The following is a 26,280-nucleotide window of genomic DNA, read 5'->3' as shown; positions in this document are numbered from 1 at the left end:
CTCGGTATCCCATATGGTCCCCTGAGCCTGGCCAGGAGTGGTTCCTAGGCGCAGAACCAGAAGCATGCCCAGAGCACCGCCGAGTGTGGTCCAACTTCCCCCTTCCCTCCCTCCCTCTCTCCCTCCTCACCCCTTCCACCCCCCAAATTGCTGACTGTGGACTGGCCCCGCCCTTCCGCGCGCCCGCAGCTGGGCTGCCCCTCCCGTTCTGCCCCGCGGCTGCTCCTTTCCGGACGGCGCTGGAGGGCCTCGCCGCGGCCGCCCATGGGGCTCGTGTCACTGACCGCCTGGCAGCAGCCCAGGTAGGGCTGGACGGTAGGGCAGCCCAGGAGGCACGGGGAGGGGGCGCGCGACGAGGGGCGGGGGCTACCCGGGCACGCCCCTGCAGCCAGTCTATTCTCTGCAATTCTAGGAACAAGCCTCGGTTAGTTTGCCCTTTACGGAGGAGCAAGTGGGACGGACGGGTTGCGTGGGCCCCACCCCTGCCGTTTGGATGCCCTCTTCCCTTCCTCCTGTCCTTTTCCCTTGACCCCCTCTGGTTGCAGAGCGACTTTTAGGAAGCTCGGGTGTGGAAACACCCATCGCACTTGCAGATTCTGGGAAAAGTGTCAGGGAAGCTGCAGTGATACATCCAGGCCCGAGTGTGAGTTTAGCAAGCCACCACCACGCCCAGGGACACTGACGCCGCTTTCATGCAGTAATTCCTCCTCCTGGCCTCCTCCAACGGCACAGTATCTGCTTGGCAACTTGTTGCTCAGAGGTTTCACATCTCCAGTGGGGAGAAAGCTAGGTCTTTTGGGGCAAAGCCACGTGCATAACCCTTATGAACCCCGGGGGAATGCTGCAAGTGATGCTCTTTTAAGCTCCCTCCAAATGGGTAGCCGTCAGTCTTCTCTTATTTTTCCCTTAGTTGTCCTCCTCCTCCTACGCCCCCTTTTTGGAGGCCTCCCGACTTTTGCTCAGGAGGCTTGGGGCCCTCCCCCAACTTTCCCACTAACTTGGCTGGTGATTCTGCATAAGAGAGCCCAAGGTTGCTGGGACACTCTTAGGTGCTGGGAGCCTCCAGAGACACACCCCTCTTTACTGCGAGGTCTTGTATGGCTGCACCCAGGGATGCCTGGGGAATTCAGGGTCAGGGATAAAAGTGGTATCATCTACACGACTGTATTTAACACCTGTGCTTTCTCTCCACCACTCTTAGTGATCCATTAAAAATGTAACCAGTTTCTGGGGCCAGAGCGATAGCACAGCGGGTAGGGCGTTTGCCTTGCATGCCGCCGACCTGGGTTCCATCCCCAGCGTCCTGTGTGGTCCCCCAAGCACCGCCGGGAGTGTGGTTCCTGAGTGTAGAGCCAGGAGTGACCCTTGAGCATCGCTGGGTGTGACCCCAAAAGGCAAATAAAATAAAATAAAAATGTAACCAGTTTCTGGCTTCAGCTTTCTTCATGTGTTTGGTGAAGGAAATGATCTCTCTTTGCCAAATATGGTAAGAGGTAGTGGTTATATGTATTTGGGTTTGAGGACACACCTATCGGTGCTCAGGGCTTACTCCTGGATCTGAGTTCAGGGAATAACTCCTGCCAGGGCTCAGGGGACCATGTGGGATGTCAGGGATTGAACCCAGGTCAGCTGCAAGGCAAATGCTCTACCCTCTGTGTTATGTCTCTCTGACCTAGGGGTAATATGTTGACCCCTCACATCATGCATTCAAAAGCCCAATTACTGGCGGGGAGAGAGATCATACAAGGATTAAAGTGTATACCTTTGCATACCTCTGATTCAGACCTCTGACATTGCATATAGTCCCAGCACAGTCACTCCTGAGCACAGAACCAGTAGTAGTGCCCGTTGAGCACTACTTGATGTGGCCCAATGTCTCCCCTCCCCCACTCTGATTACTGAATGAACTACCGTTTGGAATGATCCCTTCACTGTTTCCCTCTGTAACTAAATCAGTTACCTCTCAAGGGCTACTCTTAGCAACCTGAGCAACTGGCGCACATGTGGCCCACACCATGGTCTCTCCTTCCATCCTCCAAATATTCAAAGCAGTTTGCAAAGGTTACTTTCAGTCTTGGTGAATAGCAAGGTTAGAACTTTGTCAAAATGAAAAGAAATCACTTTTAATTCAACAAAGTGGATTTTGAAATAGAACTATAAACATATGCTTTGCTGATTTCCACATTAACAGATTGCATATGCAATATGCCCTTCAAAGTCTGCTGGTGCCCAGAGAGATAGTACAGTGGGTAGAACATATACTTTGATTATTTCCACGTTAGCAGCTTGTATATGCAATGTGCCCTTTCAAAATCTGCTGGGGCATCAGAGGGATAGTACAGTGAATAGGGCTTTTTCATTGCATGCAGCAAACCCGGTTAGATCCCTTGCACCCACTCCATATGGTTCCTCAAACTACTAAGAACCATATGGAGAAATCCCTGAGAGCTGCCAAATGTGGCTCAGTGTCTTCCCCTTACAAAAGAATAACCTGGTGGGTGTTGGGGAGTAATGAAATAGAAGACTGTTGTATGGAATAATTTTTTTCTTACCTGCCTGGGTGATGCATAGGTTAAAGGGCTTGTGTATAATACTGAAGGGATTATTTTGAAAGTATTCATGATTATTTTCCTGTATTTGTAGGTATAGGAAGGATGCCTATCTTTTCATTTACTACTTAATCCAGTTCTGTGGCCACTCATGGATATTTACGAATATGACAGTCAGATTCTTTTCATTTGGAATAGGTAAAACTTCAAATTTTTAACTTTTAATCCTTTTTCTCACCTGGTCATGCTAAATTAACTTTTAAAACTTCTGTGAACCTCATCTAATATCCTACGCTCTAAAAGTTAATCATATTTTTCAGTAACAAGATTTCTTGCTTATTGCAAAAGCCAAGTGGAGGAGGGGGAAGGAGGGAAAGGAATTTGGCCTCCTCCTGAGTGGACAGTTTGCCTGACAAACAGACCGTGGCATTGAGGCGGTGCTATTGCATTCCTTTTTTTGGGGTCTGGATCAAACCTTAGCAGATTTGGTGTGCTTTGAGGAAGTCTGAGAATTTCACTGTGACATTAGATTAGCCAAATTCTTCCCATGTGTTTATTCTTCAAGTTTAAGGTAACTGGAGACGATTAATAAGTGAATATCTCCCATAATATTCACTATACTGCTATTTGGTTTCCTGAAAAAGTCATCTGTCTCTAAGAAAATGCCATGCTTTGTAGATGACTCATCACGTATACCAGAGTTGGCATTGATAGTTTGTCATAAGCTTCCTCCAGTTTCCTAAAAAGTAAATATTTCAAACAGCATTTCAGTTTTTTAAAAAAGTGAATCACTAAATGACTGTCAAAATCATATTCATGCTCCATCTCTCGTGGATCAGTGTCATCACAGTTTACTACTGTGGGGTGACTTGACAATTTGAGTAAGTGCTGGTTTCAGCTAAAAACAAACATGAAGAAGATAGCTGGGGGGAAGTCATGCTGTGCTCATCAATTCAGACTTCTGTATCATAAAGAAATGAATCTACTCATATAGAGAATGTACTGCAGACAATTGTATGCTGCCTTTTATTACTGAAAATGTACAGAAAAGTTCCTGATTTATTAAGAGTCTCCAGCAACATGACCTAAGGCTTGAATTCCAACAGAATGTTGGGCTTCTCCTAGCAGAGAAAATAGGTTATAAGAAAATTGCCTTGATGTTTTTTAGAAAACAATCTTCACTTGTAGGCTTTGAAAGTTAGCTGTAACTTGGTGGGTATATTACAGGCCATTTACAGCACCAGTTACATGCAACGAACATGTTCTTGAGCTTTTCCAGCAGGAAAATTGTTTGTAGCAGTGGACTCATTTCTTAATTATTATCCTGTCATATAATTATAATTGCTAATATAAAAGGAACATAATTTGTTCATATGGAAGGCAGACTGAAAACAACTAAATGTGGGGTTTTGAGTTAATGTGTAAATTAAGCAGCTCAACAGCAATCTAATCTAATTACCTGAATACCTGCCATACCTTCTTCACAGAATTTTATGCTTGAATAATGCTCTGTTCAAGGCTGTGGGCAAGAGCACGATATACCTCAGATATCACAAATTGCCTGTAAAATGGGAGTGCTGATCATAGCATCCATCTCATGGAGCTTCAGAGAAGCCTTAAGTTTTGTGCTTTATAGATTATAAATTATAGATTATTATTTTTATAGATTATTATCTATAATTTATAGATTATTATTGTGATCTCTAGTAGCCAAGTCTTCCTGTGGAAAATGTTTATTTTGGTGTTGGAGTCCAGGCAGTGTAGGGGATCAAACCTAGAGACTAAAGCCTACAATGCATGTGCTCTGTTAACTTGAGGGCTGCCCAGAAATGTTCTTAGCATGGTATGAGTTCATTAAAAATTACTTATTTTCTTTTCGTTATTTTTAAACCGCACCCTGCAGTGGCCATGAGGTTAGTCCTGGCTCTGTGAGCAGGAGTTACCCCTGGCAGTGCCCAGGTACCACGTGTGATGTGAAGGATCAAATGGGTTTGCCACACGCAAGGCAAGCACCTTATCTCCTGTACTTTCTCTCTGGCTCTCATTTAAAAATTCAAACTGAAAAAAATTTATCCTAGTTGGAGAAACATTTCTTTTCTTTCCACTTTCACCTCTCTGCACTGCAAACTATAAAATAGTCTCCATCAGAGTCCCAAATTCTAGTGTTAAAAAACGAACAAAAATCACAAAGTACTAATCAAATGTACATTTGTATAGAATATAACAAGGTTCAACTTGTTATTTGATCTTATGTTATCATTAATGTCTTTTCTATACAACCATGGGAGCTTATTGTTCTCATATTGTTGTTTTCCTGTCAGTGGAAGAGTTGCAGGCCTGACAGCTTTTAAAATAAGCTCAGCTCCAACCTAGATGCTCTTTACACTGTCTAGATTCTAACTGGTGCCTTTTATATGGAAATTGCTTTATAATATAATCTTTGGGGAGTACTCTAAAGCTAAAGCCATAACTTTGTCTATAACTTGGAAGTCTTCAAGATTTTAATTCTTTCTGGAGAGAAGCAATTAAAATGTACCACAATATGAAGTGTTGTATTTATTTTCATTGTATTTCTCATACTTTTAGAAGTCTGTTAGTAAATGTCTTACAGATACAATGAAAAAGAAGAAAATATCTCACTCTTTCTCCAAAGTGATGTACAGATTTGGATTGTGATCTAGTTTTTACTAACATTATCTGTATTTTTAATTCACTGGAAACAGATTCAGTGGTTGACACTTTTTATGCCATTGGACTTGTGATGCGTCTTTGCCAATCCATTTCTGTCCTGGAGTTGCTGCACATATTTGTCGGCATTGAGTCAAACCATCTTTTTCCTAGATTCCTACAGGTAGGTTTTAATCATATATTATTGTTGTTGTTATTATCATTACTATAAAATCTGTTTCATATCTTTTTTATATCTTGAATTTGTGGAAGCTAAGCAGCCAGTGTGTAATCCACATCAGTGAAGAGAATTCCATAAAAGCAAGGCACAGAACTTCAAGACACTGATCTATATGGGTCTGTGTAGGATACAGCAGGTAGCTTCCCTGGGGACAAGATTTCACAGCCTTTGTCCACTTTCACAATGCTACCCCTATGAAGCTGGTTAGCTGTGGATTTTTATTTATTTATTTATTTTTGCTGGGTTTGGGCCTCATCATGCTTTACTCAGGGCTCTGGGCTCAGGTATCACTCCTAGAAATACTCAGGTCATCATATCCTGGCACTAAGGATCAAAATAGGGTCAACTGAGTGCAAGGAAGTGCCTTATCTACTGTACGATATCTACCCCCAACCCCCACCCCAACTCCACCCCACAACTCCACCCTCACCCCAACTCTACCCCATGTGGTTTGATGTCTGACTCCTTCTCTATCACTGGTTACTGTGTCACTTGCCATCACTGGCCTGTTTCGGGGAAAGAAACCATCCATAATACTCAGCATAGACTATCAGGGGCCTGGAGGATGGCTTATGGGGTTAAAGCTCCTGCTGCTTGCCTGGCAAAGTGCAAGGCTGCAAATTGACATCCTTATGCTGCCTGCAAGGGAGATCCTAAGAGTTCTGCTGGCTGGCATTCCAGAGATGAAGGGGCCAGCAGATGATTTACTGATTTAGGAAGCACCCAGGGCATCCTGAGTAATCACAAGTGCAGTGCTGTGCATGAGCTGAAGGAAACCTGACCATAGGGTCCCTGGCAAAGGGAAAGCCAAAAGTTTCCTTTGTTTCTCTCCAAACAGTAGGATACTCCCCACCCATTTCTCATTCATTTTCCTGATGCTAAATACAGATGGAAAGGAGAGATCCATGTATTTATCTACTATAATGTCTCATCATAGACGCGGAGATCTAGAAATGAATTGAAATCCAATTCTAACCTCTTACTGAGTGTATGAATTTGAGTTAATAATAAACTAAAAATCATGGTTTTATTGACATGTTTACTTTTTAAGGATAAATTGGCTGATATTAATTTTTCAAAACATCATATTTCAAAATTAAGTCATTTAATTATTACCAAGGGGAACTGGAGTGATAGTGCAGTCAGTAGGACATTTGCCTTCCATGCAGCCAACCGGAATTCAATCCCCGGCAACCCATGTGGTCCCCCAAACACTGCCAGGAGTAATTCCTAAGTGCAAAGCCAGGAGCAAGCCCCGAGCATCACTGGGTGTCACCCAAAACGCAAAAAATAATTAATTAATTAATTAATACCAAGGTAGAAAATACATGTGAGAAACAGTCCAGGTAAATTTGTGGGAGAGAAAAAATGGAACATTTTGAATATATCTAAAAGATATGTACATTATTTTATACTTCTAGAATTATGACATTTTTACCTCCTAAAAGAAATTACTGTATAATTTAGAGATCTGTTTTTTGGAGTTCCAAAAATTTCAGAATGGAGGCAGAAAGATAGTTTAGCAGGCAAGAGGCTTTTCTTGCACAGATCTGACTCTGGTTCCCAGCACTGTGTATGATCTCCTAAGCACTGTTGAGAGGTCATTGCTGAACAGAGAGCCAAGGGTTAACCTCTGAGTACCATAGGGGATGGCCAACTCACCTCCCACCAAACAAAAGTTTAACAGAAACTTCAGAAATCATTATTAATTAAAATTCCAGTGCAGTCTTTACCAAAGTGCTTTCTGTGGGTTTACTTAAAGAAGGTACATTTCCAGGGGAGAGCTGAGTCTTTTTTTTTTTTTCTAAAAGGAGTGGTGGTAGGGCAAATAAGTTTGGGAACCTCTGCTCTAGAAACATATTATGATAAACTATATCTTGGTTTGATAACTACAAAAAATGACAAATATACATTGAAACTTTTAATTCAAATGGAAGGATGTAAAGCTAATAGTTAACAGGGCTCCAAGTCATTAAGTGCGGCTAGAGGGGGGTAAGGTGCTTGCCTTGCAATGAGGCCCATCCCCACACTGCCAGGGGGCACTCTGAGCACAGAGCCAAAAATAACCCTAAAGAACCCAGGTGTAGCCCGATTTTACCCTGCTCAGTTTTTTAAGTGTTTATTTTCGGCTGAGAAAATAAGTCAAGGGGTGCCACAGAAAGGAACACGACACCATTCCTATCCTGGGCTGTTTAATAATATTATGTCTGGTCTCATTATATCTTATGCCTTCCTCTTTATCTCTGAGACATTGTCTACCTTCTAGTTCTTGGTTCTTTTAATTATCCATTGTCTCTGCTATGCTTTCATAGAAATGAATGGTTTTGGGGAAAAAAAGTCTCAAATACAGTGTCCAAAGTTTCATTTTCATCTTCCTCCTCTTATTAGTTTCACAGACAATAAGAACTCTTCATTATGGGATGACTCTGTTTTAAAATAACCAAAAGCCCGTCTCAGGTTGTGTAACAATACTTGGTTTCCTGTTTCCCCATTTTCAAATGAAGTAAGTGTAGTTGAGAATGTGACTGAGTGACTTACATGATACTTACAGCAAACTGCATCCGGTGTCCTAAAAAATCAAGGCCTAAATTGTCTGCAGTGGCCTGAAAACCAGGCTTACTCATTTGTGATGTTTTTTGCATGTTGTTTTTGTGAGATTTCTAATTCACCACCATTTTCTCTTTTAGGGAATTGGTCTTCCATGATAAGTTATTCCTAAAAGAAATTGGAACTATTAGCTAGTTGAGTGAGTAGGATCATGTGTATCAAATGGTGTTAGTGGTGTGCAGAGGAAGGGTATATGTTTTCTGTTTTGTTTTTCCTGTGCAGTTCAGCACCCAAATCCAGAGAAGTGGGGTAGGGTGGACAGTTGGGTTTTTAGACCAGCTGTGTAGTGCTTTCCTGGCAGGTGATGCTGGCCACAGAGCCATGGTTGGTGATGCTTGGAGGTTCATGATGTGCTGGGGATTGAACTTTGGGTCTCACATAATACTAGACATATAATACTAGACATAAGCTCTATACTTGGTCTAACTCCTCAGTCCCCATTCTGCACAGTTAAAATGTTTTATGCATGCATCTGTTTTGATAGGGAAAAACTATTAGGAATTTTTGAAATAATGTCTAATAATAAAAGGGGAAAGGTAAAATTCACTGACAATAAGTCTATCACAATTAAAGAGCACATAATTTTTTAAAGAGCTTTAAATGGTAGTTTAAACAAAACTGTAAATGGTAGGGTGTCATGTATAAAACATGCCAGCACCATGCCCTCCACCAGAGTGTCCACTTTCTCCACCATTGTCCCAGTGTTCATCCTCATCCCACCCCTTCACAGTTTCTTTTGCCTTTGAGCGTTTGTATTTCTCCTACTGTTTCTTTATATCCCGAATATGAGAGAGATCATTTTGTATCTGTCCCTCTCCTAACTTCACGAGCATGATACTCTCCAGATCCATCCACATTGCATGATTTCATCTTTTCTTAAACCCAAGTAGCATTGTGTATATGTACCATAGCTTCTTTATCCAGTCATCTATTCTTGATCATTGCAAGGAACAATTGAACTCCTATGTTTATTGCAGCACTATTCATAAAAGACAAAATCTGGAAACTACCCAAGAGTCCAAGAAAGAAATTTTTATATATTAAAACACACACATACACACATTAGGGGAAATCACAAAGCTATAATAGTTGCTTATAGACACCCATTTGTTTGCTAAATACATTTTGTAAGTACAAGTAGGCATACATACCAATTAAAATTTTGTAAGGAATATAGTATACCTTTCATATTTTAAATTTATAAAAGTAAAAAGGATCCCAAAGAAGCTTATAATTACTGTATTAAAAATATAGGTTAAAAACTAAGATTTCTCCTTTCTAACCCCTTACTCCAAATGGACTTGCAGGGGTCTAAGCAATAGTGCAGCAGGTAGGACGCTTGCTTGCTGCTGACCAGGGCTAGATCTCCAACATCCCATAAAGTCCCCAGGCCCCTACCCCACTAGGAGTGATCCCTGGGCACAAAGCCAGGGATAAGTCCTGAGCACCACTGAATGTGACCCAAAAAACCAAAAACAGGAAGGAAGGAAGGAAGGAAGGAAGGAAGGAAGGAAGGAAGGAAGGAAGGAAGCAAGGAAGGACAAAACCAAACCAATTTGACCTGCATTTGATTACCTTGGTTTTCAAAGAGATGTTGAATTAGAAAATTAGGCTTTTTAAAGTAAATTTCATCAAAGTACTAGTTCTTCCAAGTGGACACCTCCAAATTGCTGGTTAAATTAAAAGTGGCAGATTAAAAAAGTCAAATCTTAAATATTTGATGTTGATTAAGAAAATCAAGGAGGCCATTGTTTTAAGCTTTTGTTTGTTTGGTTTGGTTTTAGGGGTCACACTTGGTATAACTTTTAAATGAAGGCTTAAAAAAATAAACTAGAATCTGGATACTATGCAGTAGGGTATCCCCCAAAATAAGACAAGTGAAAAAAAATCAGAAGAGATTTGGATTGTGTAGATTACAGTTCCAGACCTGAGACAAGTCACTTTCACCCTGTAAAATGCAGTGTCTTTGTAAAAGTTATATAAAAATTATAGCCCTTCTTTGGGTTGCTATAGAGAGCAAATGAAATAGTGAATATTAGGAAGTTGGTTATTTTTTTAGCAAGGTAAGAATCTGTCAACCAAGGATGAAACACAGGACACTTGCTTTGCATGTATAAGACCCTGGGTTCAATTCTCAGGAACACACACACACACACACACACACACACATACACACACACACACACACACCCGCACAGAGAAACAGAGAGAGAGAGAGAAAGAGAGAGAGAGGAATATATCTACTAAAATTTTCCCATTGTGTTGCCATTGAAGATGCTTAGGTTAGAGTTAAATAAATAGTGCATGATTTTTTTTTTAAGAAGTAGACTGACTGAGGATGGGAGTTCTCACACACCCACATGTATGTATGGGTGTTGTGATGGGGTGGGGAAGAATGTTGATTGCTGATTTATATGTATGCAATTAGAATTCCATGACTAACACACACAGACTGTTAAGTGAAACTTTTCAATACAATAGTTTTACTGTATAGTCCTAACTTCTCTTTAAGGCAATTTTTCTCCTCTGTACTCACCAATTAAGAGGTAGATTGATATGAACAGCTTTAACAACTCGGAGAACCAGGAGAAAACACACACACACACACACACACACACAGATCTGGTTTTAATTTGGGCAAGTCACTTAACTTTGCTGGCTTCCAAATTCCTGAAAAAAGGTAGTGTTGGGCTAATATCCAGAAGGGTCCTTATTGATCAATCTGAGCAAGCAGTACTTGTTTTTTTCTTCCAGTAGTTAACAATATAATTTAAAGTGTGTGTACACACTCATGTGTGCTTTATTTCCTGAGATTATTTTTTTTTGCGGTACCATGAAACACAGGTCTCATGAATACAAGGTTTGTGCATTACTGTTCAACTTCCTGAGATTTTTATCAAAAATTAAGATATTCCTAATTATCAGGCACCGATCAAATGTAAGATTAGGTGATTCCTACTTACTTGGTTGCTGTCAAGATCTTATATCTAAAGTCTGCCAGGTGTTATGACAACAAGCTTAGATCATTCAGTAATTATAATTTCAGATACATAAATTCTTATATAATTAAATTAAATCAAGAAACTAGTGCATTGTAAAGAAATGCTGAATAAAGAAAAATAGCTACATGGATTGTTTCCATAAATTGACTAAGATTTGAATCATATCTAATTCCCTTAGCCAAACAAGAGTCCTCTTGACTCACTGCTCTAATCATAAACATCCTCAGATAGCTTATATATGTGAATTTCTGATCATGTGCCCCATTGTTGGCAAATCTTGTATTTCTCTGCATATGGTGACTTTCTAGGAACTATAGCTCTGATTCTAAGTCATAAATTGTCCCAGTCTTTCCTCCTTGATCCACTTTTTTTTAATAAGTTTTAAAAGATATATATAAGTCCTTGCTTTTCTTGATCATTAATATGCTCACTCAAAATTCTTGATTCCTGAGTGTAAAGTGTTCCTTTAGATGCATGTAAAATAAAGCACGTATTGGGAATAATAATAAAATATAATTTTTATTATGCAATTAAATTTTTGATTGGGGAAAGAGAAGTTATTTTGGAAGGAGGCAATAATTGGAGCTCATTATAGTGTATGGGTTCTTAATGATTTGTGTTTGCTGGCTTGGGAAAAGTGAATATGCTGATTTTTTTTATTTTCTAGTAGCTTATGAGGGTTAGGATGATATTACTCCTTCACTAAGTCCCCAACTCACCGCCCCTTCCCCAACAAAAGCTGTTATGGCCTCCCTATGAATGAAATTGGAATTTATTGGTATGACATTTAAAATCCTTTGCAACCCAGCTCCAAGTACATTTTCAGTTTCACTCCTATTAATCTTTTCTATGCACCCAACTCAACTCTCCACCCAGGGTTTACTTTTCTTTGCCAGTGCACCCGCATTTTCACATCTCCACTTCTTTACTGAGGCTGCCCTTAGTCTGTTTTTCCAGTCAGCCTAACAAATGTCTATCCAGACTTTTAAAAAAAAAAGTATTTGGGCCATGCTCAAGGATTACTCTTAACTCTGTGCTCAGGGACCACTCTTGACAGGCTCAGGGTACTATAGGGAGTGTTGGGGATTGAACCTGGGTTGGCTATGTGCCAGGCAGGCACCCTACCTGCTGTACTTGCTCTGGCCCCCTACCTATTTTTGAAAGCCCAACTGGTATGTTGTCTGTCTTCATAAATCTCTCTGAATCTTTTCCCCTTAGCAGATATCTCCCTCCTTGTGCGTCCATACATATCACTTTCTGTGAGCATTATTTACACTATGTTACAATTTCTGCTCCACATTCTCCATTGCTACCCTTTAGAACAAGGCCCATATTATCATTACATATAGGTAGTGGTAGCATCTAATACATAGTGGACACTCCACAAAAGCTTGCCAGAGTAAGATATGTGTGCATATATCACAAGAAGGGAAATAATCCTGATTCAGATAAGGCATCTTATCTTTTCATTCATCATACACAATTTGGAGAATCAGTAAAACAAAAAGGGAGGAAATGAAATTCACCTATAACTCTGCTCCCTCAGAGATAGTGTAAACAGTTTAGTATGCATATATCCATTTAAAGCATACTTTTCAGAGGAACTCTGGTTTTTAAAATTAGAAAATTACCTCAATGCTTAACAGATGATCCTAATTCTTGATTTTTATTTTTTTGTTAGCTCACAGAGAGAATAATCATCCTCTTTGTGGTGATCACCAGTCAAGAGGAAGTCCAAGAGAAATATGTGGTGTGTGTTTTATTCATCTTTTGGAATCTATTGGATATGGTTAGGTAAGGAAGCAAAATAATCTCTTAAAACAAAGCCAAATTGCTTTCAACAGTGAAAGCAATAGTACTAGTAATAGCTGCTTACATTTGGTTACTCTGAATAAGAGAGAAAAACATAACCTTTTTTCAAATACAATCTTGATATGGAAATGTATTTTTAGTGCTTTCCATAATGGGCATATCAAAGATAATGAAAACCTATCGTGGTATTACAAGAGCAAATCAGTGCATTCAGGTTTCCAGCAGAAGACTTGGCATCACACCAATTTGGAATAAACCTCACAGCTGTTTGTTAATGAAAGGCATTCCTTGCAATCACTCATACATGTTATTTTAATAAGCAAAGCGATACTTTTAGTATATCAGAGTCTGAATTTACAAAGTTTGTTTCTGTGAATGCTAGAATATTTTATAAAGACAATTTCATCTCTTTCAGGGGAAAATGCAGCTCAATATGCAGACTTTTAAAAAAATAAATTCCAATTCCATTAAGCTCAAATGACTTAAATTCCTTGGTCAACTCCCTGAAAATTGTAGGGTCTCAGGTTAAGAACCCTCATTCTATCTAGATTGTTTTCAGTTTCTAATTCCAAATCTTTGCAGTAAGATGAATCTGGGCTGATATCTACCAACTGTGGTGTGAACTAGCCCCTTGGATTTGGTGTTTCATGTGGGGGCTGACTCATGGCTATTTCTCCAGCTTTCACACATGAGAATGGGTCCTCCCATCCGAAAAAGTTGGATACAGCTAGGTAGGCAAAGACTCTGGTATGCTAAGTGAGGTTATGTAATTTTTATATTGTCAATAATCTAGCTGAGTTGGTAAAGGTAAAGGCCCTCCTGTTGATCGTCGATTTGCTCGAGCGGGCCCAGTAACGTCTCCATTGGAGACTTTGTTGTTACTGTGTCTGGCATATCGAATACTCTCGGTAGCTTGCCGGCTCTCCGAGAGGGGCGGAGGAATCGAACTCGGGTCGGCCATGTTGGCCGCTTGTAAGGCGAACGCCCTACCCGCTGTGCTATCGCTCCAGCTGAGTTGAAATATTTCTAAAAAATAAATTGAGCTGTAGGGTAAATTAGAAATATCATGTTGAGTGAAAATGCTGTAATTGGACAAGAGATTATGTAAGGATGGGGTAAGGCATTTGCCTGGCACACTGTCAACCCTGGTGCTATCCCCAGCATTGCATATGGCACCTGGAGCACCACCAGTTCTGATCCTTGTGAACAAAGCCAGGAGTAAGCCCTGAGCACTGCTGAGTGTGGCCCAGCGCTGGAACTCCTCCAAAACAAAATTAAATAACTAATTCTTTGTATGTGTTACTTAGTAAACCAATTCTCCCTTCTTCAGTAGCCCATAATTTCTGTCCACAAGACACTGGAGCCTCATCTGGGACTGCGGATTTCTGCCGATTGTTTTGAGTGTTGATTCTGTCTTAAATGAGCTTAGCAGACCCAATAAAAAACAAAGTTGTTGCATTAAGAGTGGTGTTGTGGTATCAGAAAGACTTTTGGACACAGAAGTAGATCTCAGAATTTACTTGGCTCAGTTATTTACTTGCTTTAGCATCTATGAAAATCAATTAATCTCTTTTTATTTATTTGCTTTATTGGTTTTGGGGGATCATACCTGGCTGTGCTCAGGGCTTACTCCTCACTCAGCACTCATAGATCACTTTCGGAAAGTGCTCAGGGCGACCACATATAGTTCCAGGGACAGAACCCAGGTTGGCTACATGCAAGGTCAGTGCTTTACCCACTGTACTCTCTGGTCCTTAATCTCCTTTTAAACTAAAAGTATTGAGATATAATTCACACACCTAAAAACTAGCCCTTTAAAAATATAGCATCGTGTTTTAGTGTATTTAAGGCCAAAGATATATGCAACCAATTAAGACCACTTTTATCACCCTCATAAGAAACCCAAGTAATTAGCATTTTTTTCCTATACCCACTACATAATTATAGCCTCCAGCAAACATGAACATAGTTTCTGCATGGATTTCCCTATTTTGGATATTTAATATAAATGGAATCATATAATCTGTGGCTTTTTGTGACTGCTTTATTTATTTACTTATAATTATTCTGGAGGGGACCATATCTGGCAATACTTAGGTGTTACCCTGGCTTTGCACTTGGGAATTACTCCTGAAGGTGGTTGGGAGACCACAGGGATCAAATCTAGGTTGGCTGTATACAAGGCAGCCACACTACCTGCTGTACTATCACTCTGCCCTCTGGCTTCTTTCATTTAGCATATTTTTAAGGTTCATTCATATTTTCACATGTACTAGTATTTCATACCTTTTTATGTCTGAGTAATATTCCATAGGCCAGACAATAGGTTAATTCTGCTTTGGGGTCCTGAGAAGCACGCCATAAGCATCTTTATACAGCTTTTGTATGCTCATATGTTTTCATGTCTTCTAACTTGGTAATGAAATTCCCGAGCAACTACATTTCTTGAAACTCATTTGTTTCCCCCTGTAAGGTGGGAAGTACATTTTTCTTTCTGATTTACTCTAGAATGAACTTTAAAAAAAATCAAGGACTGGGAAGTTTTCTTCACCTGATAAACACATCTATTAAAAACAAATCATTTGATAATAAGACAGATGTGCCCATTCTTGCTGCTTCTGTTAAATTTAATACTGAGTTGGGAGTTCTAGTTATGGCAGATAGGTAAGACTATTAGATAAAAGGCATCAATGTCAGCAAGAAAGCCTTAAAATTATGTTGGCACATAACATCATCTTATGTATAAAAATATAAAGAATCCACTAAAAAATAACTGATAAACAAGTTTGACTGTTTATGAAATATAATCTTAGCATACAAAATCAACTTGTAAATTTATATACTTAAATGATTCATTCAAAAATTAATAAGAGAATTAAATATAATGTATTATCCCCCCAAAAAAAATATGGGACCTTCCTTAATACATTGAAGGAAGGACTTGCTTTGACATAGTTAGTCCAAGTTCTAGTCCTTCACCATGTGGTGAAGGTGGGTTGCTCAAGGATCCCACCAGGAGTGATCCTTGAGCACAGAACCAGAATTAAGACCTGAGCACTGCCAGGTGTAGACCAGAAATAAAAATTTAAAAAAATTTCTATTTTATAAAGTAGTTCATAATATTTGATTACATTTAGGGCGTTTGCCTTGCATGCAGCCAACATGGCCGACCCGAGTTCGATTCCTCCGCCTCTCTCGGAGAGCCCGGCAAGCTACCGAGAGTATCTTGCCCACATGGCAGAGCCTGGCAAGCTCCCTGTGATGTATTCGATATGCCAAACACAGTAACAACAAAGTCTCCAATGGAGATGTTACTGGGCCCGCTCGAGCAAATCGATTATCAACGGGAGGGCCTTTACTTTTACCTTTACTAATATTCAAACACCAATCCCACCATCATTACACCTTCCCACCACTTTATTCTGGATGTTTCCACCCCAGACCCCAATCCCTGCCCCAAAGCAGAACCGAAATAATATATTTTGTACTGTTTATTATGAAAAACCATTGAAAATGCTACAAAAAATATCCTTAGAGGAAAGAGTGTGAAGATTGTTGTATTTCACTCAGGGACCATTAAGCCCTTCTATAAGAGATACTAACATGTTGTTAAAGGTTGAGCCTGGTGTGTTTTTTATATATGTATCTGTAAAAAAAAATGTTTATTTTCCCCTCTAAGATTGGTTGCCTCCTACTGTGAACAGTATCAAATTTGGTGCCATAATCTTGGAGTACGGGTAGGGTGTGTGGTTTGAAGTATCGTGTGGCCACAAATGTGGTTGCACGGTCCAAGAATAGATTCACTCATGGGTGATGCTCAGTCTGATTGTGTGGAGAGTGGCTGTGAGCAGCGATGGCTGGGTTCTGGGGTTGTCGGCTGCTGGGGCTGGGTCCCTTGGGGTGTGGAGGGGTCTCACCCGCCCTCCTCCGGGGCACCACAAGTGAAACAGCCTGGTGGCTGTTTGGTGGCATGGTTATGGCGAGTGTCAAGTTATGCTTCTTTAGGGAGAGAAGGACATGCAATTTTTTTTTAATTAAGGAATAAATTTAACAAAAGTTTTCCAGACTATAAACACTGTTTAAGGAAAGAATCTAAAGAAAAGATATCAGATATATGGATTGAAGACAATATTGTTAAGATGGCAACACTTTCTGAAATGATCTACAGACACAATGCAACCCCTATCAGAAACTCTGCTGACTTCTTTGAAAAAATCAAGCTGACCCTAAAACTTGTGGAAAATCAAAAAAACTCAAAGTCACCAAAAGAATTTGGGGGGGAGGGGAAAAAAAGGACGTGGTTGGGAGAGTCACACTTCCCAATTTCAAAACTTACTACAAAGCAATACTAATCAGAGAATAATATTGACATAAGGATTTTATGGTAAAACAGAATTGACAGTTCAGACAAACTTCCTCACATTTATGTATTTTTTTAGGGGTGGGGAGGGGGGGCTCACCTAGAGGTGCTCAGAGCTTACTCATAGATCTGTACTCAGGAATCACTTTTGGCAGTGCTCAGGGGACCATATGGGGTGCCAGATTTGAACCTGGATCATCTGTATGTAGGGGAAACACCCTACTGATTGTACATTCGCTCTGGCCCTTATGGTTAATTTTTGATAAAGATCCCAAGATTACTTAATGGGGGAAAATAATCTTTTCATCAAACGATACTGGAATAATTTGTTCTTCATGTGCAGAGGCTGAACCTCTCCTTCAAACCAATGAAACATACCCAAAACTGTCAGAAACCTAAATATAAGAGCTAAAAACTAGAAAACTCAAAACGGCATAGGGATAAATCTTTGTGATGCTGAATTTGGTGATGGAATCTTAGACATGACAGCAAAATGCGGATACATAGACTTCATCCAAAGTGCTTTTAATGCTATAAGAAGATGCTTATAATAAGAGAAAGAAAACACAAGATAGACCATTTTTTTCATTTAGATTTTGTAAAGACAAAATTGTCATGTTTATCAAGGGCTTTCACTGCTGGTAAATTGGCATATAGAATTATACACAGAAAAGCAAATGCAAAAACCTTTCTGATAGAATATATAGAAAATTGGGATTCATCATTGCCTTTAAGGAATCTAATTGGGTATGGAATGTTAGAAAGAAAGGTTTTATTTTTCTTCATTTGTATCACCAGGGATGGTATTTTGTTTTGTAGTATGTATGTATGTATGTATGTATCTATGTATGGCCTATTCCATTAGTTCTCAAGATCCTTGGACCAGTGGCATTAACATCAGCAAAACTTGTTTGTACTCAAATTATCACATATATTTACTGTATCAGAACCACTGAAGCAGACATTTGGGGGGCTAGCATTTCACAGCTAGTGCTTTTTCAAGTTTTCTAGATAACTCTGGTGTATGCTTACAAGAGAGAAGCAATGTTTGTTCAGAAAAATAGAGATGCATACTGTTTCATCTATAACATCAAGAAGGCAGATTTCAAACTGCCTACTGTATCCAAGATAAGATCCTGAGGCCAGTTTTTCCTTTTTTTGACCTGGCTGTGTTTGGGGACCATGCAACAATAGGTTTTATTCCACAAAGCATGTGTACCGTCTTCTGAGCCATCTTGAGAGCCCCAGACATTAGTCCTTGAAGTGATCACATATGGTATAACTACATAAGCAGAGGGATGCAAATAAGGACGTGGGAGTTTTCCTTTTATTTAAAAAAATTAGATCACATATATTTACTGTATTAAAATAATTAAATGATCACTGCAATAAAAAATTAAGTGCTCATTGCTTGGCTTCTAAGTGGAATTGAAGTCCTAATAAGGAAACTTGTACCACAATTTTCTGGTGCTAAGAGTTAATATTTTTCCTCTTTTAACTTCCACAGTTAGCCACAATATAGTCCACGAGAAGCCTGACTTATATGCCCAGTCCAAAAAAACCCCCAATAAAACAACAACAAAAAAAACCCTTTTTTTCCTCCAACTTAAATCATAGGAAGCAAAGTGTGGTATTTGCACACCTTTGAATTTAAAATATCTTTCTTTTCCGTTTTTTTGTGGTGCCAGGGATTGAACCCAGGTCCTCACACATGCAAGGCAAGTGCTCTACCATTGAATTATGTTCCTACCCCTACAGTTGCCAGTTTTCTCTGTGTATTTAATTATGTAATAAGGCATTTTCTTCTGTTATTTCCCAGACAGCAGCAGCAGAAAGGATGCTTATGAGCTTCTTGTCTCTTTCCAGGTACACGCACAGCATGTTAGCAATCCTGGGTATTTCCTATGCTGTCTTAACATGGCTCAGTCAAACACTTTGGATGCCAATTTATCCTTTGTGTGTTCTTGCTGAAGGTAAGAAAAGAGTGACTTGCAGTATTATTGCTTACTGACAAGCAATCTAGTCATAGTGATTCACTAAATTTTTGATGATTAAGTTACTATTTTTGCAACTGCTTAGCTGGCTTAATGTATGTTTCCTGGCTTATTTCCCTTAATGCACAGAAGCAACGCATCAGAAATGAGGACATCTGAGTATAGGCCCTTAATTTGATCATGTGTTTTTGGGTAAATCATTTAGCCTTTCCAAGTCTGATTACTCACTCAAAATGTGAGCGAGACAGTGATTATTTATAATGCATAAATCCTGTTCACTTTGCTGGATATGAACTATGCTTCTCACTTACCATCATCGCCACCACCCCCGCTTCCCTCCCCTGAACACACTCTGGAGCTAAGTACCTTTAGATGAATCATCAGGTTCTCAGGGAAGCAGTCCCTGACCTTCATTCGAGTTATTTTCCCCTAACAGCATCATCATGGATTTTTTTTACAATACCTGTCTCAATTGTTAAACTAGTTTATGATTTTTTGGGGGGTGGGGCTGTTTTATTTTTGTATCTTGACTAATCTATAGATTCTGTGAGGATGCAGGGTTATTTTTTTAAATAAAATTTAAAAAATTTTTTTGGCCACTCCTGGTGATGTTTGAAGGACCATGTGGTGCTGGCAATAGAACCCAGGCTTCAGCCCTTTGAGCTGCTATTCCAGTCCACAAAATTCTTGTTTCATTGCTTCCTTCCTTCCCCTTGAGAGCCCAATATATATGCTCAATAAACAATGGGTGAATTATGGAGCACAATATGAAAAAGGATAATTGGTCTAAATGTAAGCCTAAAACTTGAAATTATCATGAAAATTACAAAAAGTTTGAAGATATTTGACAAATATGTGCTACTTTCTATAATGGATTTAACATCCAGGCAGGGAAATTTTCTGAAATACACATGATGTAAGTTTTTAAAAGGTACAAAGAAATTATGAAAGCATGTTAAGATATCTAAAGTAAAACATATGGAAACAAATTTAATATAAAATGATGGTAATGTTGGCGATAATTATATAGTTGATAGTAAATAGTCACATCTTCTATTTACTGATGGCCAGAGAATAAAAGCTTATATTAGAATAAACCATAACTCACAGAATTTTAAAATTGGTTCTGTTTTTCAAAAGGAAGAATTTTTAAAAAAATTTTTATTAGTGAAACACCATGAGGTACAGTTATAGACTTACAAATTTTTGTGCTTGGGTTTCAGTTATACAATGATCCAGTACCCATCCCTCCACCAGTGCCCATTCTCCATCATTTACATTTTTTAAAAAAAATTTTTGTTAGTGAAACACCATGAGGTACAATTGTAGATTTACAAATTTTTGTGCTTGGGTTTCAATTGTACAATGATCAAATACCCATCCCTCCACCAGTGCCCATTTTCCATCACCACGGGTCCCAGTATCCCTCCCACCCCCACCCCCCCATCCCACCCTGCCTCTGTGGCAGGGTATTCCCTTTTGTTCTCTCTCTCTCAAAAGGAAGAATTCTTAATTTTTGTTTTGTTGCCACAATTGGCAGTGCTCAGGGCTTACTCCTGGTTCTGTGCTCAGAGATCACTCCTGGCAGGGCTTGGGGAACCATATGCGGTGCCAAGGACTGAACCCAAGTCAGCCGCATGGAAGGCAAGTGCCCTTCCTGTTGTAGTATCTCTATGTCCCCTAAGAATGATTAAAATTTGAAGTATGTTATGACAAGAATCTAGAAAATAATATTGTGGTTAGGGATGTGGTTCAGGAGTAGACCCATGTCTTCCATGCCTTGCATACCTGAAGTGCTGGATTGTTCCTAGGTTAAATCCCCAGCTCTGAAAACAACAAACAATAATAATAATAATCTTGAAACAATTTTATCTTTTTGGCTACACCTGGTGGTACTTGGGACTTACTCTTGGTCCTGCACTCAGGAATCACTCCTGGTAGGGCTTCAGGGACCATATAGGGTATCAGGAATTGAACCCAGATCAACTGCATGCAAGGGATGTATCCTACACTTAAAATTATTTTTTAAAATCCAGACTCCCTTGTACTTTGCAAATGAAATCCTTTACTCATTTAAACATTTATTGAAAACATTCTTTTACTATGATATGTGAAAAATATTATAAAGATTGCATAAAGGGTAAGACACGAATGATTTTTAATAAAAACAAGGAGTAAATAAATGCACAGAAAAATTTCCCATTTAAATATTCCATAATTTAAAAAATTTTGGAGCCATACTCAGCTAAGTATTCAGGGTTTACTCCTGGCTCTGTGCTCAAAAGTCACTCAGTAGAGCTTTGGGGACTTTGTTGGATGCTAGGGATAAACCCAGGTCAGCCATGTGCAAGGCAAGAGTTCTACCCATTGTACTATCACTCTGACCCCAAATATTCCATAATTCCAAACCATCTCCTGTTTACCCAAGTTATGTTTCTTTTCTTTTTAAATGTTTTTTTGATTAGTCATGGCTCTGTACTAAGGAATTACTCCTGGTGGTACCCAGGGAACCATATGGGATGCTGGGAATTGAACCTGGGTCAGTCACATGTAAGGCAAGCATCCTAATTGTACTTGGTCCCTAGCCAAGTCATGTTCTATCTGGCAGTCATACACCCTTATTAAAATAAGATTTACAAACTTATTCTTGCAATTAAAAATAAAGTATATGCAGGGAAATATAGTGCCAGAAGCATAAATGACAAAATGTCACTAATAAATGCATTCTGGGAAATGAACTTACTATAGATGATTATAATTTTATTATATGTTTCTATAAATTTCAGATGTCTCAAAGTATAAAAGATATGTAGTTAGGAAAAATCTTGACTTTTGGTTCACCAGAATATCTTTTTATAATTATAGTTTCTCATCTTTTTAGTGTGAGACAAAAAACAAGTTTATAAAAATAACCAACTCAACTATTGATATTGACTGAATTTGAGATTTTGGTGCAGCTTATGGAAATCTTAGAGGGGATATTCCAATGTTTTTTGTGGAACCTCTGTTGACACTCTGGCTAGTTCGAACAACTGTGGGTGCCTGATATTTTTCTTTGTCTTAAAATATATCCAATTTTATTTTGAAGTAATTTTGAATTCATAAGATTTTTTAAAATTTTTAAAATTTTTTTTATTATTGAAACACCATGAGGTACAGTTATAGTCTTACAAATTTTTGTGCTTGGGTTTCAGTTATACAATGATCGAGTACCCATCCCTCCACCAGCGCCCATCCTCCACCACCATGGGTCCCAGCATCCCTCCCACCCCTCATCCCCCTCCTTCCCACCAGATTCATTGATTTGCTCGAGCAGGCCCAGTAACGTCTCCATTATGAGACTTGTTAACCAGATTCATAAGATTCTTTAAAAATACATAGTTCATATGTACCCTTCACTCAGCTCCCCCTAAAGATAGTATCTTACATAACTATAACACATTATCCTTTCATCCTGCAAAACGATATTAAAAATCTGTACATGGGGTATAATTTCTTGGAACATTCATCTCTTTTTGTCTGACACCAGGCACTTCCCTTGAAAATAATTTAGGTCTGTACTTGTCACAGAGCTTCTCAGAATTGTTGTTAAATACTGCTGGGGTTGGGGCAGAAGGTTGCAGCAGTGACTCCTAGGTGGTAAGGCTGAGAAAATATCAGGTAAAACTAGTTTCTTTTTTGTGAAACATTTCAGAATCTCCACTTTGATAATGTGTGTTGTGAGATGCAAGAGGAAAGTAGATGCAGTCCTTTCTAAATTCATTTGTCACTCCTAGTTGTGGTTATGGAGACAGATGTATTTCATTACAAGAAACACTGTACATACTTGCTCTGTGGTATTTCTCTTATAATAAGAATTACAATGAACAGAAACCCAACAAGTCACAATGCTGTAAAGATTCTGCCAATTTCATTATTCAGAAGGTTCCTATGTTGAACCATTGCTTTAGCTAAAGGATTCAACAATCGTAACCGAAGTGTTATTATCAAACTGAAATTATCCTTCAACTTTGCAGACATACATGCATATCCCTCTAACAAATCCAGGAGAAAAGCCTTCATAAGTCTTTGTTTTTTCTTTAAACAGCATTTGCCATCTATCAGTCGCTGCCTTATTTTGAATCATTTGGCACTTACTCCACTAAACTGCCCTTTGACGTATCCATTTATTTTCCTTACGTGCTGAAAATATATCTCATGATGCTCTTTATAGGTGAGTGGCTTTTCTGTTTTGCTTAGATTTTGCCAACTTCCGTACTTTTCAGTCTCTGCTGCTATCCGCCTTGACAGAAAGGTCTGTAACAGGGTAGAGGGAAGTGAAAACAGAACACAATGAACTAGCTCCTGTTAGTACTTAGACCTGGTCCATCCATCCTTCTTCCCTCCCTTCTTCCCTCCCTTCCTCCTGTCCTCCCTTCCTCCCGTCCTTCCTCCTTATGTCACTTTTATTGAATCACTGATAGACCCTTATAAAGCTGTTCATGACTAGATTTCAGTCATACAGTATTCCAACACCCATCCCTCCACCAGTGTACATATCCCAGCACTAGTGTCCCCAAGTTCCCTCCCATCACCCCCACCCCCTGCCTGCCTCTATAGAAGGCACTTTTCTTCTCTCTCTCTCCTCTTTGGACATGTGGTTTGCAATATTGAAAAGGTACTTGCTTTATGTAAGAAACAGACTTTTTTGGGGGGTGGGGTGGGGAATGAGAGTGGGGAAGGAGGACAAATGTGTTAGTGCTGGGACACCACGTGCTACCAAGGATTAAACCTGGAGCTCCTATGGTAAAGCATGTGCCCATCCCTCTGAGCCATATTTGCTCCCTGAAATACAGAAGCTGGGCTTTGTCATTGGTTATTTGGTTTTGGGTTGTGGGCACAAATCCAAAGTGAGTCCCTGGTGGAGCTCAGGGATTACATCAGGTATTGGGGCACAAACCCTGCGCCTCCTGCTTATAAAATATGCCCTCCAGCCCACCAAGTTATCTCTCCAGCTCTGCAAAAGTGTGAAGGTTATAACAATAGACTTAGGTATCTACAAACAATATTCTGCTGAAAATAAATAGGTTGGGGGCCCAAGAGATAGTACTGCAAGATGCTTGCCTTGCATGTGGTTGACGCAGTCTCTGCCATCACATATGATCCCTCAAGTCTAGCTAGGAATGATCCCTGAGCACAAAGCCAGAAGGAAACCCTGAGAGCAGACAAATGTAGTTCCCAAAGTAATTAAATAATAAAAGTAAGAAAAGTAAACAGGCTTAGGTTTTTCTATTTTTCTCATTTACATTTTTCCCCGTTTTGTCTGATGGACAGGAATTTTCTGAGGCAGACAATGATGTTAAAGATCCAAAAACTGTATGAAACAAAAGCAGGGTGAGAAGATTTGATCAATTAACTTTATTTGGTGACACCAGTCCCTCCCAGCCAGGGAATTATGGGTAGTGGGGTGGGAGGAACTTCCATTATTAAACTTTAGTTTCTGCAGCTCCAACCTTCACAAATTCCCAAGATATTGATGACCTCTAAAAAGTGACCCCTGTAGATATGCAAGAACTGCTGATATAAAGAGATGAAGAAAGTGAACTATGAGAAGGAATAGAGAAGGCTATACTAAAGAATGCAAAAGATAATTTCTTGCAAATGAATGGTAGGATAGCAAAGTTAAGCTTCACTGCTTTGGGCTCCCTTGTCTTGTCCCAGGAATCCAGGCAGCACTGACTGCAATTTGCAACTGAAAATTGAAATGGTTCTTTCGAGAGAAATGGTTAACTAACCTCAGTTACTTTTCTCATTCCTTCCTCCATGTTAGGTATGTATTTTACCTACAGTCATCTTTACTCAGAAAGAAGAGACATCCTCAGAATCTTTCCCATTAAAAAGAAGAAAATGTGAACAGTTCCAATACGACAGAAGAAGACAGGCTTGTGAATTCAGCTGCAGTAATGAAAGCAAGAAGCTCTGATGGAAAAATACCAGGCATTCAACACAAACTCGACATGAAATAATTGCACTTCTTTCCAAAACTCTTGACATACTATAGCAGACTGTTTCTCACACGTTGTATTTGTAAAACATATGCCCTGTAACTTCTGCTTCATCAAAGCTGTAGATTTTATACAAGTGAAATGTATTAGGTATGAAGCCTGATTATTTTCCTGTCAGGTTAATAAGAAGTAGGAGTTTAACTCGAGTAGATGCAATTAAAATGAGAAGCCCAAGGTTAATTTCAATTACATTTATTTTTTTCACTCCTGAGTTCCTAAATAGCAGCAGATCTCTAAGAGCAGAAATAAGTGCCACAGTTGTCTAGAATGACATTTTTAGATAGATGTTGTCACTTTCCTCTGAACTAACACCCATCATAAACATTAGACATTTAGATCATGAAACATTTTCCCCAAACTCTAAAAGAGCTGTGGTCAGTATTACACCAGTCTCTTTAATATCCTGGGGAAGAACCTGATATTACAGAAAAGACCTTTGGTAAAAATACAAATGAGTTCCATATTACACAAGAAATCAGACCATATCATAACCTACAGAAGACAAAAAAGAATAAAAATGTAGCAAATCACTTTAATAAGGCAAGAAAATTAAAATGAGAACCAGAAAGGTTCAGATTATTTATTACTAAATTATTACAGCTAATTAGTCTGTCATATATGTCATCATTTATAGAATTGAAAAATGCTTCTATCTTTGAAGATCTTAAATATAAGTGAATAATTGACTAATAGGGTTATTTCTGTATCATTAGAATGCCACTCACCTTTCTAGAAAGAATTGTAGAATCTTGTCCAGTAAACTGAAGATATAAATATTTTGTACCATAAGAACCAGGTAATAGAAATATAGTATTAAAAATGGGTGTATATTTTCATTAAGAAGATATTAAAATAAACCTTTCTAAATTTATTATGTTTGGAATTTTACAAGGGCTGGAGCGATAGCACAGTGATAGGGCATTTGCCTTGTGCACAGCCAGCCCGGCTGAGCCAGGTTCGATTCCTCCGCCCCTCTCGGAGAGCCCAGGAAGCTATCAAGAGTA

At 39.2% G+C, this 26,280-nt stretch overlaps 1 protein-coding gene across 1 annotated transcript; it reads left to right on the top strand.

Annotated features, from left to right (window-relative positions):
- Positions 1–222: 222 nt before the first annotated feature.
- On the top strand, positions 223–26,280 carry HACD4 (3-hydroxyacyl-CoA dehydratase 4). The gene is made up of 7 exons (XM_056117276.1): positions 223–302; positions 2,644–2,747; positions 5,273–5,400; positions 12,748–12,860; positions 19,105–19,211; positions 23,320–23,445; positions 25,042–26,280. Exons 1-7 carry the CDS (start codon positions 265–267, stop codon positions 25,122–25,124), a joined length of 699 nt encoding a protein of 232 aa, XP_055973251.1. The 5' UTR covers positions 223–264; the 3' UTR covers positions 25,125–26,280.

This window comes from Sorex fumeus, unplaced genomic scaffold (genome assembly GCF_029834395.1).
Source record: "Sorex fumeus unplaced genomic scaffold, SorFum_2.1 ptg000034l, whole genome shotgun sequence".
NCBI lineage: Eukaryota > Metazoa > Chordata > Mammalia > Eulipotyphla > Soricidae > Sorex > Sorex fumeus.
The sequence above is the reverse complement of the archived record's forward strand: the minus strand, read 5'-3'. Positions and strand labels throughout refer to the sequence as shown.

Bases quoted from the DNA above. Each gene is read 5' to 3' on its own strand.
- HACD4 (XM_056117276.1), top strand. From the start codon at position 265: ATGGGGCTCGTGTCACTGACCGCCTGGCAGCAGCCCAG. The intron at 2,748-5,272 runs GTAAAACTTCAA...CACTGGAAACAG, and splicing joins ATTCTTTTCATTTGGAATAG to ATTCAGTGGTTGACACTTTT. The intron at 23,446-25,041 runs GTGAGTGGCTTT...CCTCCATGTTAG, and splicing joins TCTCATGATGCTCTTTATAG to GTATGTATTTTACCTACAGT.